The sequence below is a fragment of the Haliotis rubra genome, unplaced genomic scaffold (genome assembly GCF_003918875.1).
Source record: "Haliotis rubra isolate DU_JTF1 unplaced genomic scaffold, ASM391887v1 Scf700, whole genome shotgun sequence".
In the NCBI taxonomy this organism is placed as follows: Eukaryota; Metazoa; Mollusca; class Gastropoda; order Lepetellida; family Haliotidae; genus Haliotis; species Haliotis rubra.
The window spans coordinates 542,684-555,963 of NW_025767414.1; the positions used below are offsets into that span (position 1 = coordinate 542,684).

Consider the following 13,280-nt stretch of genomic DNA (forward strand, 5'->3'; position numbering starts at 1 on the left):
AGTGAGTTTAGCTTTACGCCGCACTCAACGATATTCCAGCTATATGGCGGCGGTATGTAAATAATCGAGTCTGGACCAGACACTCCAGTGATCAACAGCATGGGCATCGATCTGCGCAATTGGGAACCGATGACATGTCTCAACCAAGTCAGCGAGTCTGACCACCCGATCCCTTTAGTCGCCTCTTACAACAAGCATGGGTTTCTGAAGATCAATATTCTAATCCGGACCTTAATTCACGGGTACCCACACTGAGATGTTCTGATATTCAATATAGACTCTTATTTGTGCACAGGTGCTCGCTATCACTATCGGAGGGATTCGGAGCATCAACATATCTAGCTAACTTATATTCACTGAAAGGACTTTTCTGTTTATCTGCCGAAAAAGCCACCATTTCAAACTGTTTTGTTTGTTGACGTCATCAAATTGGAATTTGATCAGCTGCACGTTGCCTATCACACTGCACGTGGGTATCGTGATGTGTGTTGCTTGGTGGTGGACCGGTGCCGGCTGAAGTTGTTACCCACAGAATTATATGTTCAAATGACGTGGACTCGAACCCAGTACCATTATCACTTAAGGATTCAATAGATGAATTAATTACCCAATTTAAAAACTTTAAATAAAGTATCAGTAGAAATCTGAATGACGTAACTAATAAAGTAAAGAGGTTACATAAGATATATGAACATTGGAATCACAAACGGCAGAGTTGAAATCCGAATTGACACACATGCTCCAGAGTATCGAAATGGTGAACGCTGATACTGACTCGCTCACTGATAAGCTTGATCTGGTGCAGGACCAGTTGACAAGGTTCGACAACGAGTTGGATAAACTAGAGGCTTTAGGTACGAGAGACAATGTTATACTCTATGGCGTAGCCGAGGAACCTGGTGAAAGAAATATCCAGTGCCAGGATACTTTTTTCTCCATCCTAAATGATCATGTACATGTTAAGACATGGTCAACCAGTGATATTATTCGTGCTCATCGCCTTGGTACTGAAAGCTCGGATGCTAGTAGACCGAGACCCCTTACTGCCAAGTTCAGAGAATCAGCTCGACGCACTGAAAGCTTGCCCAGTGATGAAGGAAGGAGGGTATGGCATATCGAATGACCTCACTACAAGACAACGTCAGAAACTCCGTGACAGTAAGGAACAAGGCTTGTTGGGTACTTCAAGAATGACAGGCTTGTTACCGTGCCGGTGTGTGGTGTTGCTGGTATATTGAACGGGGATGATTTATTTTTAATCGAGACTTGAAAACATTTGATATTGTCTGTTCAGTAAAAACATTTACTACTGATTGCCTTGGGTTAGGTTGGTAGTCTGGCTACGATATTTATTATGCAAATGCAGTAACATTATCATTGTCCGACAGGTTATCTGGCGGCGTATGTATATGTTTAAAAAGTGTTTACTTTTGGGTTACATTCCATTTATTAAGTTCATTGTCATGTCATTTTATATGTTGCAGTTTTAGTTCCGTCCGCCGTGATGCAGTCCTCCCAGTCCGGCCAAAATGTCGCCTTCATTCGCTCGCAATACTCCACCAGGTTTGTGAACTTGTCTGAAAGAAAACCGAACGGCAGCATAGTAGTTTAGACCCTTGCCTTTTTCTCAATATAAGTAACATAAAATACATGTTTCTGTCGTAATGTTATACTTAACATTTGTCAAATACAAACAAACCTTCTAAAGGATATGCCAGATCGTTACTTCTCCCTAGAAATGAGCCACTTAAATACGTACATGTTTTGGTCATTCTGGAGAATACGGGGCACTATTAGTTATACTCGAAGGATGACAATGGTGTACCAATATTACGCTTTGTTTGTTTATCAGTTAATGACGCACTCGGTAATATTCCAGTTGTATGACGGCGGTCTGTTAATTTTTGAGTCACAAGACAAGCGAGTGATTGAGATCATGAGCATCGATCTACGCAGTTGGGATACGATGACATGTTTCAACCAGGTCAGCCAGTCTGACCACACGATCCCGTTAGTCGCCTATTACCACAATCCTGTGTTGCTAAAGGACAAATTCCAACCCAGATCCTCTCGGGCGCCGATGTCCCTTAAATATAAATCTTTGGAAGACTGAAATGGAAACGCTTTTAGTCAGTATCATTTACTTCTATTCTATTTATTTGATTGTGATCACTGGCTGAAGGCCCAGTTTGACAAAGTGATCATACTGGTAGGTATATACTTTAACATACCCTTTAATACCGTATGGCTGTGAGAAATGTCTCCCAGTCTTTTTTTGAAAGTTATAGCTATAGAACAATGGGAACCACTCGTTTCGTTCCGGACAACGTTTTATGATCATCTCTGAACTGTTCTATTGTTTGAAACGACTCGACGCTCGTAATCGTTAGTTATCTGTTCCGTGGTTTGACGGGAATGTACAAAGTCAGAATTGACCTGTCTTAGGAATGAAAGCAGAGATAGCCTGAGATTTATCCTGACACTGAAGTTATCAAAGCAATGAAGAATGGCCGGGTAATGATCGACAAATAATAATAAAATTGAATCAATTAAACTCTTACAGCATTTTTTGGGAATCGCACCCTTAAATTCGATGGTATTAAACATTTATTAGCATGTCACTATCGAACGTGTGTTAATATAAGGGATTTCCCTAAAAATGTCCCACAATTCCCTGACGCAAACAGGTACGCTTTCATTCGTGACCAACTCGTGTTTTTCCGGGACAAGCCGAAGAGCGACTCGTGGCCCTCTAGAAGGATTTCATATTGGCGTAGGAACATCAGATCTACTTCAAACAGGAACGATAACTCTATTCCTGTTTGATTCCAGTGGTATTTAATATCACCGAAGAACTCATACATTGTATTGCTGTTTTTATTTTTCCATTTGAATCTCTCACTGTCAATCTCATGATTCATATAAAAACTTCACATTAGACAGCACAGTTCTGTTAGCTACGTTCTTAGTATTTTCAAAATGACGATGTATATTTTTCATGTTTTTTATACAATAATATAATGCCATAAACGATTTAAGTAGTCGGGATTATTTTTATCAAAGCACCGAACCATTACGCGCGTTTTGATTAGTTTGTCGTATTTTCGCACATAAAAAGCATCGAGACGGGGACGAGTCTTCTTGGAGGTTACGGAAAGGGGCGAGTGGTGACGAATGGAGTCTTCTTGGAGGTTACGGAAAGGGGCGAGTGGTGACGAATGGAGTCTTCTTGGAGGTTACGGAAAGGGGCGAGTGGTGACGAATGGAGTCTTCCTGGAGGTTACGGAAAGGGGCGAGTGGTGACGAATGGAGTCTTCCTGGAGGTTACGGAAAGGGGCGAGTGGTGACGAATGGAGTCTTCTTGGAGGTTACGGAAGGGCGAGTGGTGACGAATGGAGTCTTCTTGGAGGTTACGGAAAGGGGCGAGTGGTGACGAATGGAGTCTTCTTGGAGGTTACGGAAAGGGGCGAGTGGTGACGAATGGAGTCTTCTTGGAGGTTACGGAAAGGGGCGAGTGGTGACGAATGGAGTCTTCCTGGAGGTTACGGAAAGGGGCGAGTGGTGACGAATGGAGTCTTCCTGGAGGTTACGGAATGGGGCGAGTGGTGACGAATGGAGTCTTCTTGGAGGTTACGAAATGGGGCGAGTGGTGACGAATGGAGTCTTCTTGGAGGTTACGGAAAGGGATGAGTGGTGACGAATACGTAACAGGGGTGGTGAGGTAGCATAGTGGTTAGAGCGCGTTGGCTCGTCACATCGAACACCCGGGTTCGATTCCCCACTTAGGTACAATGTTCCCTGTCGTTGTTGGAATATTGCTAAAAGCAGCGTAAAGCCATACTCACTCATTCACATTATAACCCCCTAAACTTACCAAAGGAAGCAAGAATTCTATTTTAACCGACTTCGCAGAGAATTATATGTACATAGGGAATATAACGAAACAAAAGGAAGCGGAAAACAGAGAAATAACTTCTAATCCTAACGGTCTAGACACCCGTTAAGATCCGGATTAGAATTGATCTTCAGCTACCCATGCTTGTCGTAAGAGGCGGCTAACGGGATCGGACTCGTTGACTTGTTCGACACGTATGTCATCGTGTCCCCAAATACGTAGATCGATGCTCATGATGCTGATCACATGATTGTCTGGTCCATACTCGATTATTTACGGACCGCCGCCTTATAGCTTGAATACTGCTGAGTGCAAACAAACAAACAAACAAACAAACAAACAAACAAACAAACGTTGACGTTCTCATGGGTTGTCAACCTACGACCAAATGAATAATGGACTCTAAAGGCTGAACGACCAGACAGCACCACAGAGGTCTTTGTGGCAACGTATTTACCGTTCACGAGTTGTTCCCCTTTGCTTCCTGGACACTGCCAGCAAAACTGGCACAACAGTCCAAACAAAGCAGCATCTGTCTCACATGGTTGATCGCCGAAAAAGAATTTCTTTGTCCCTGTCAATATTAGAAAAGTTGTACAGATGAAAAGAGTTAAAATGTTTGACCACTGATGCTCAATAAACAATGAAATTTGAGTGCTGTTTTGTAGTACATGGATTGTCTTCCCTGAGGGCGGAAGTTCGTTGGTTCGGGACCGGGAGGTGGGGTAGCTTAGTGGTTAAAGCGTACGCCATCACACTGAAGACTCGGGTTCTAGTCCCCAAATAGGAACAGTGTGCACAGCCCGTTTCCCGTTTCCCCCGCCGTGTGATATTGCTGGACTATTGCTGAAAACGGCGTAAAACCATACTCACTCACTCGTTGGCCCGATTCCCTGCTGCCAAAACAAGTAAAAGAATGACACTTGTTGTTGCCCTGCCTGGTATTAAGGAGATAAAACAAGAACTGGTCACCTGGGAGTCCATGCATACCCGGTATCCATAGTAAACTCCAACGTTATTGCGCAGAGGGCAGCACAGACTAGTTCAAGCACGTAATTGCACACTGCTATATGAGGGCAATAAACTTGAACGTCACAAGAAACCCTATTTAAACCCATCACAATTGACGACATCTCTTACCAAGGTAGACTGATAATGATCTCAAATCTTCCTCCATAATGGGCAACACTTCCTCATGGGTGTGTCGGCCGATTCCGTGCGCTTTCGTATTACTCAGGTAAATTCGTGTTCCGATCCAGATTACCAGTTTGTTCAACTTGATGTGTTTCTTCACGTAGTCCAGGTTCTCAGCCCGGGACAGGCCCATACACCTGCAAAGATGCGTAATGGTCAAAACATTGCCGAGGTCAAAACATCAACTGTCTTTGGCACGTCATGGGTTATCACATAACATGTATATTATAACGATATATGCAGCGCAGTAGTGACCTATGCCCTTTTTCATCTGCTAAACAAAGTGAGGATATTTCAACATTTGCGAACCCTACCGTTACCTGGCACTAAAAGAATGTGGAGAGCAGATGGCAACAAGATTGACACACATGCTGTACGCTTTGACAAGCCAGAAATGGAGGGACAATACGACACAAGGACAATACGACACAGGGACAATATGGCACAAGGACAATATGACAGAGGGACACTACGACACAAGGACAATATGACACAAGGACAATATGGCAGAGGGAAAATACGACACAGGGACAATATGACAGAGGGACAATACGACACAGGGCCAACACGACACAGGGCCAGATACGACACAGGGCCAATATGACACAAGGACAATATGCCAGGGGGACAACATGCCACAAGGACAATATGACAGAGGCACAATATGACGGATGGACAATACGACTCAAGGACAATATGGCACAGGGCCAATACGACACAAGGACAATATGACGGAGGGACAATATGCCACAAGGACAATATGACAGAGGCACAATATGACGGATGGTCAATACGACACAGGGACAATACGACACAGGGACAATATGGCACAAGGACAATATGACAGAGGGATACTACGACATAAGGACAATATGACACAAGAACAATATGGCAGAGGGACAATACGACACAAGTACAACACGGGACAGGGACAATACGACACAAGGACAATATGACAGAGGGACAATACGACACAGGGACAATACGACACAGGGACAATACGACACAAGGACAATATGACAGAGGGACAATACGACACAGGGACAATATGCCAGAGGGACAATACGACCCAGGGACAATATGACACAAGGACAATATGCCAGAGGGACAATATGACACAAGGACAATATGACAGAGGGACAATATGACACAAGGACAATATGACACAAGGAAAATACGACACAAGGACAATATGCCACAAGGACAATACGACACAAGGACAACACGGAACAGGGACAATACGACACAAGGACAATATGACAGAGGGGTAATTTGACTCAGGGACAATACGACACAATGACAACATGGCACAGGGACAATATTACACAGTGGCAATATAAAACAGGGACAATATGGCACATAGACAATATGACACAGGGAAAATACTTCACAGGAACAATATGGCAGAGGGACAATATGACGGATGGACAGTACGACACAGGTACAATACGACACAAGGACAATATGGCACAAGGACAATATGACACAAGGACAGTATGGCACAAGGACAATACGACAGAAGGACAACACGGGACAGGGACAATGCGACACAAGGACAATATGACAGAGGGGTAATTTGACTCAGGGACAATACGACACAATGACAATATGGCACAGGGACAATATTACACAGTGGCAATATAAAACAGGGACAATATGGCACATAGACAATATGACACAGGGAAAATTCTTCACAGGAACAATATGGCAGAGGGACAATACAAACAGGGACTGTACGACACAGGTACAATACGATACTGAGGACAATATGGCACAGGGACAATACGATACGAAGTCATTACAACACAAGACAGCAGATGGACAACACTACATTGCGTCCTCGAAAATTGTAATCCTTTGAAACCAACCAGAATAGGTTTTCCTCCGCCATCTTTCGAAAGGCATGCGCAACAGCCCGTTGTTCCTCGGTCAGGTGACTGTTAAGATCTATGTTCAACTTCCGGTTCAGATACTCCACACAGAACTGAGAGTCAGCCACGGCCTCTCCTTCGTATTTCATCCATGGAATCTTGCCTTTGGACGAGCGCTTGACACTAAAATCATTCTACAAAGAGTGATATGTAATGCCTAACCACATGTATCTTGGTAAAAGTGATGAGACTCAACAATATTACAGCTGTAAGACGGCGCCATCAGCAGGGATATCATGGTCATGTTATGATGTGATAAATATGGACATGTTATGATGTGATAAATATGGACATGTTATGATGTGATAAATATGGACATGTTATGATGTGATAAATATGGACATGTTGGGATGTGATAAATATGGACATGGTATGATATGATAAATATGGACATGTTATGATATGATAAATATGGACATGTTATGATGTGATAAATATGGACATGTTGGGATGTGATAAATATGGACATGCTATGATGTGATCAATATGGACATGGTATGATATGATAAATATGGACATGTTATGATGTGATAAATATGGACATGTTATGATGTGATAAATATGGACATGCTATGATGTGATAAATATGGACATGGTATGATGTGATAAATATGGACATGTTATGATGTGATAAATATGGACATGCTATGATGTGATAAATATGGACATGGTATGATGTGATAAATATGGACATGTTATGATATGATAAATATGGACATGTTATGATGTGATAAATATGGACATGTTATGATAAGAAAAATACTGACATGTTATGATAAGAAAAATACTGACATGTTATGATGTGATAAATATGGACATGTTATGATGTGATAACTATGGATAAATAGGGTGTGTATACAAGAACTAGGTGGTATAAATAGTGAAGAAGTGATGACCTGGTTGCGCATACAGAGCTGATCTTGAGGCGACTGACAGGATTGGGTGGTCAGGCTAGCTGACTTAGTTGACACTTGTATGTATGTATGTATGTGTGTGTGTGTGTGTGTGTGTGTGTGTGTGTAGGTGTGTGTGTGTGTAGGTAGGTAGGTAGGTAGGTAGGTACGTGTGTATGTGTGTATGTGTGTATGTGTGAATGTCTGTATGTGTGTATGAGTGTATGTGTGTATGTGTGTATGTGTGTATGTATGTATGTATGTATGTATGTATGTATGTATGTATGTATGTATGTATGTATGTATGTATGAGTGTGTGTATGTGTGTGTGTATGTGTGTGTGTATGTGTGTATGTATGTATGTAGGTATGTATGTAGGTATGTATGTATGTTTGTATGTATGTGTGTGTGTGTGTGTGTGTATGTATGTCTCTCTGTGTGTGTATGTATGTGTGTCTATGTATGTAAGTGTGTGTATGTATGTATTTATGTATGTATGTATGTTCGTATGTATGTATGTATGTATGTATGTATGTATGTATGTATGTATGTATGTATGTATGTATGTATGTATGTATGTATGTATGTATGTATGTATGTATGTATGTATGTATGTATGTATGTATGTTCGTATGTATGTTCGTATGTATGTTCGTATGTATGTATGTATGTATGTATGTATGTATGTATGTATGTATGTATGTATGTGTGTGTGTATGTATGTATGTCTCTCTGTGTGTGTATGTATGTGTGTCTATGCATGTATGTGTGTGTATGTATGTATGTATGCGTGTGTATGTATGTGTGTGTGTCTGTGTGTCTCTCTCTGTGTCTCTGTGTCTCTCTCTGTGTGTCTCTGTGTGTGTGTGTGTCTCTGTCTCTCTGTGTGTGTGTGTGTGTGTGTGTGTGAGAGAGAGAGGTTTGTAAGTAAACAGCAGTTCCTGTCATACAGGCGAATCGAAAGGCGACCCAGATTAGAACAGCCTTAGAATTATATATATGCTTGTGTTGGAGACTACTGAATAAGAGCAACCGACTATCCTTTTTAGTCAATTCCGAGTCCATATATTTCTTCTCAGAATTCAAACTGTTCACAATTCCAGCAACCAGGGATTACTTACTATATTGTATAATCGGATATTCATGTGAGATATTTTCTATTACGTAATCCTAAAGATTGGCATTGTCAATTACTGCCCAAAGATATCTTTGATTAACCTCACTGACCTGATATTCTATTTTCGCCATTCGAAGAAAGGTCTCCAACTTGAAAGCAAATGGGGATAAACTTGGCGCCCTTGGTCCTCTCGATATCTGGTACAGAATCACTTTTGGGGCAAAACTGGAAAACAAGCTTGTCGACTCAAATTGGTAATTCTTGTAAATTTGGTTCAAGTCTTCTTGGCGTCACATGTTTTACCTGTTAAATTTGATTGACATCAACCCAAACTCTTACAGTCATATATGTATTACGATGATATCCCTTACAGTATTCCATAGTTATGACACCGTGTCTGTGCATCAGCTTCAAACTAGGATCAGGGTCCTGATCCGTAAAGCGTTTGTATCGGAACGACCTGTCGTAACTGTATAGCTTATCATTGGCTTACGATGTCGTAGCGCTACGAGCGTTTTGTGGATCGGGACTCAGGATCTCACCTTCAGGATCTCAAGGCCTCCCTACGCTAAACTAGAGCTGCTTGTTTCAGATAATCTCAGTTAACACCGCCGCAGTATGTTTTAGTTGCAAAATGCGATTTTTACTGCTTTAATTCTTGGGATATCCCCTGTTTTTGTAATATCAAAGTTAAAGGTAAACACGTAGTTTGACAAAATTTCATAGAAATACGATTCCCAAATCACATATATACGAAGAATCATATATGTCTTTAAAGACAGCAACATATATATGCCATTGCCCCAAAGTATTCCAGAGATTGAAACACACAACAATAAATGCACCTTTCAACACATGAATCAACTTCGTCAATATATCTTATTTCCTATATTTCTCTAACAATCTGCCTATATTTGATAACTGACAAGATTACTACATTGAAGAGCTGCCCTCTTGACGTAGTACATGAGAATATTTAGCTCATATGACGATGGGCATATATACCATGATAACTGAGAAGATTACTACATTAAGTGAGTGAGTGAGTGAGTTTAGTTTTTAGCAGTATTCCAGCGATATCACAGCGGAGGACACCAGAAATGAGCTTCACACATTGTAACCATATGGAGAATGAACCCGGGTCTTCGGCGTGACGAGCGAACGCTTTAACCACCAGGCTACCCCACCGCTCCGACTACATTGAAGAGCTGTCCTACTGTGGGTATAAATTATCGTCCCGAGTAGGTGAGGTGAGGTGAAATGGGGTTTAACGTCGTAATTGAGAATATTTCGCTCCAGGCGGAGGCTCTAAAACACTACACGGTAGCGCGCATACAAACGTGCAAGGTACACACGCACACGTAGCTTTCTCGTGACATAAGTGCACACACCTTGACCCCTACCTTCAATCCCCATTACTAACTGTAAACGTACTTCAGTCTTGTTTTCATGCTCTTATCAGAGAAACCCTTGACATGAGGAATGCAAAGTCCAGCGTAACTGGGTCGCGTTACACATGGAGACTGATATCATGGGTATTTTATAACGCATGGCCAAACTGATCCTAGGCACGTCAGATGGCGCTCATACCTCACTACCTCAACACTCATTAGTGAGGTTTGTTGGTTTGAACCCTGACTTTGTCTTAACCAATACCCCACCTGTCTGTTAATTATCGAGTCTGGACAATGTAATTTAGCTACTGAGCATTCATCCACGCTACTGGGATACGAAGACATCCGTCAACCAAGTCAGCCAGCCTGATCTCCAGATACATTTAGTTGCCTCTTATCTATCCATATGGGTTCGTTAGTGCAGTACGTGTAAAATTATGTCTCTGTGGATGAGCATGTAGCACACTATCGACCTACCTCATTGTGGTGCGGGGCGTCTAGCGTGGTCCCTTTTATCAAGTGACGTCAGTTTTACACAGTGTTGTAGCTGAATCAGAGTTAAGACATATCACTGAAGGGTACAAGTACGTGACACTCACGTCAGTTTTACACAGTGTTGTAGCTGAATCAGAGTTAAGATATATCACTGAAGGGTACAAGTACGTGACACTCATATCTGCTGTAACAGTGGCCACCTGGTGACGGTGGCATGTCTGTGAGTACAGGGGAACCTAACTTCGTGCAAACTGGCAGCCCTGCCAAAACCAGTCATATCACTGAACCACTTCATTTGTGTGATTCCGTCCAACTTGAGGTAGTTGCCCTGATGTTGTGTGGGTGTTCTCTAACTATTACATATTTATAGTGAGGTTGTGTCAATGTGACATGCATTTTCCTAAATATCCAGTGAGGTTGTTAGTTGTGACTTTCATGTTACTGAAGTCTAGGGAGATTTTTTGCTGTGACTTCCATGCTACGGAAGTCTAGGGAGGTTGTTGGGTGTAACCTGTATGTTACGGAAGTCAAGGGAGGTTGTTGGGTGTAACGTGTATGTTACAGAAGTCAAGGGAGGTTTTTGGGTGTAACCTGTATGTTACGGAAGTCTAGGGAGGTTGTTGGGTGTAACCTGTATGTTACTGAAGTCAAGGGAGGTTGTTGGGTGTAACCTGTATGTTACGGATGTCAAGGGAGGTTGTGGGGTGTAACCTGTATGTTACTGAAGACAAGGGAGGTTGTTGGGTGTAACTTTTATGTTACGGAAGTCAAGGGAGGTTGTTGGGTGTAACCTGTATGTTACTGAAGTCAAGGGAGGTTGTTGGGTGTAACCTGTATGTTACTGAAGTCAAGGGAGGTTGTTGGGTGTAACCTGTATGTTACTGAAGTCAAGGGTGGTTGTTGGGTGTAACCTGCATGTTACGGAAGTCAAGGGAGGTTGTTGGGTGTAACCTGTATGTTACTGAAGTCAAGGGAGGTTGTTGGGTGTAACTTTTATGGTACGGAAGTCAAGGGAGGTTGTTGGGTGTAACCTGTATGTTACGGAAGTCTAGGGAGGTTGTTGGGTGTAACCTGTATGTTACTGAAGTCAAGGGAGGTTGTTGGGTGTAACCTGTATGTTACGGAAGTCAAGGGAGGTTGTGGGGTGTAACCTGTATGTTACGGAAGTCAAGGGAGGTTGTTGGGTGTAACCTGTATGTTACTGAAGTCAAGGGAGGTTGTTGGGTGTAACCTGTATGTTACCGAAGTCAAGGGAGGTTGTTGGGTGTAACCTGTATGTTACTGAAGTCTAGGGAGGTTGTTGGGTGTGACTTGCATGTTACCGAAGTCAAGGGAGGTTGTTGGGTGTAACCTGTATATTACGGAAGTCAAAGGAGGTTGTTGGGTGTAACCTGTATGTTACGGAAGTCAAGGGAGGTTGTTGGGTGTGACTTGCATGTTACCGAAGTCTAGGGAGGTTGTTGGGTGTAACCTGTATGTTACGGAAGTCAAGGGTGGTTGTTGGGTGTGACTCGCATGTTACCGAAGTCTAGGGAGGTTGTTGGGTGTAACCTGTATGTTACGGAAGTCAAGGGAGGTTGTTGGGTGTGACTCGCATGTTACCGAAGTCTAGGGAGGTTGTTGGGTGTAACCTGTATGTTGCGGAAGTCCAGGGAGGTTGTTGGGTGTAACTTGTATGTTACGGAAGTCCAGGGAGGTTGTTCGGTGTAACCTGTATGTTATCGAAGTCTAGGGAGGTTGTTGGGTGTAACCTGTATGTTATCGAAGTCTAGGGTGGTTGTTGGGTGTAACCTGTATGTTACCGAAGTCTAGGGAGGTTGTTGGATGTAACCTGTATGTTACCGAAGTCTAGGGTGGTTGTTGGGTGTAACCTGTATGCTATCGAAGTCAAGGGTGGTTGTTGGGTGTAACCTGTATGTTATCGAAGTCTAGGGAGGTTGTTGGGTGTAACCTGTATGTTATCGAAGTCAAGGGTGGTTGTTGGGTGTAAGGTGTATGTTACCGAAGTCTATTGAGGTTGTTGGGTGTAACCTGTATGTTATCGAAGTCAAGGGAGGTTGTTGTGTGTAACCTGTATGTTATCGAAGTCTAGGGTGGTTGTTGGGTGTAACCTGTATGTTACTGAAGTCAAGGGAGGTTGTTGGGTGTAACCTCTATGTTACCGAAGTCTAGGGAGGTTGTTGTGTGTAACCTGTATGTTATCGAAGTCTAGGGAGGTTGTTGGGTGTAACCTGTATGTTATCGAAGTCTAGGGTGGTTGTTTGGTGTAACCTGTATGTTACTGAAGTCAAGGGTGGTTGTTGGGTGTAACCTCTATGTTACCGAAGTCTAGGGAGGTTGTTGTGTGTAACCTGTATGTTA

The 13,280-nt window shown here is 42.6% G+C and overlaps 1 protein-coding gene across 1 annotated transcript; it reads right to left on the minus strand.

Moving 5' to 3' along the window:
• Window positions 1-1,461: 1,461 nt before the first annotated feature.
• LOC124258855 (failed axon connections homolog) lies at window positions 1,462-11,087 on the minus strand. The gene is made up of 6 exons (XM_046692945.1): window positions 10,902-11,087; window positions 9,141-9,255; window positions 6,958-7,154; window positions 5,036-5,226; window positions 4,353-4,469; window positions 1,462-1,577 (listed from the first exon to the last, which is right to left on the minus strand). The coding sequence occupies exons 1-6, from the start codon at window positions 10,904-10,906 to the stop codon at window positions 1,462-1,464; spliced, it is 741 nt and encodes a 246-aa protein (XP_046548901.1). The 5' UTR covers window positions 10,907-11,087.
• Between the last annotated feature and the right edge of the window lie 2,193 nt (window positions 11,088-13,280).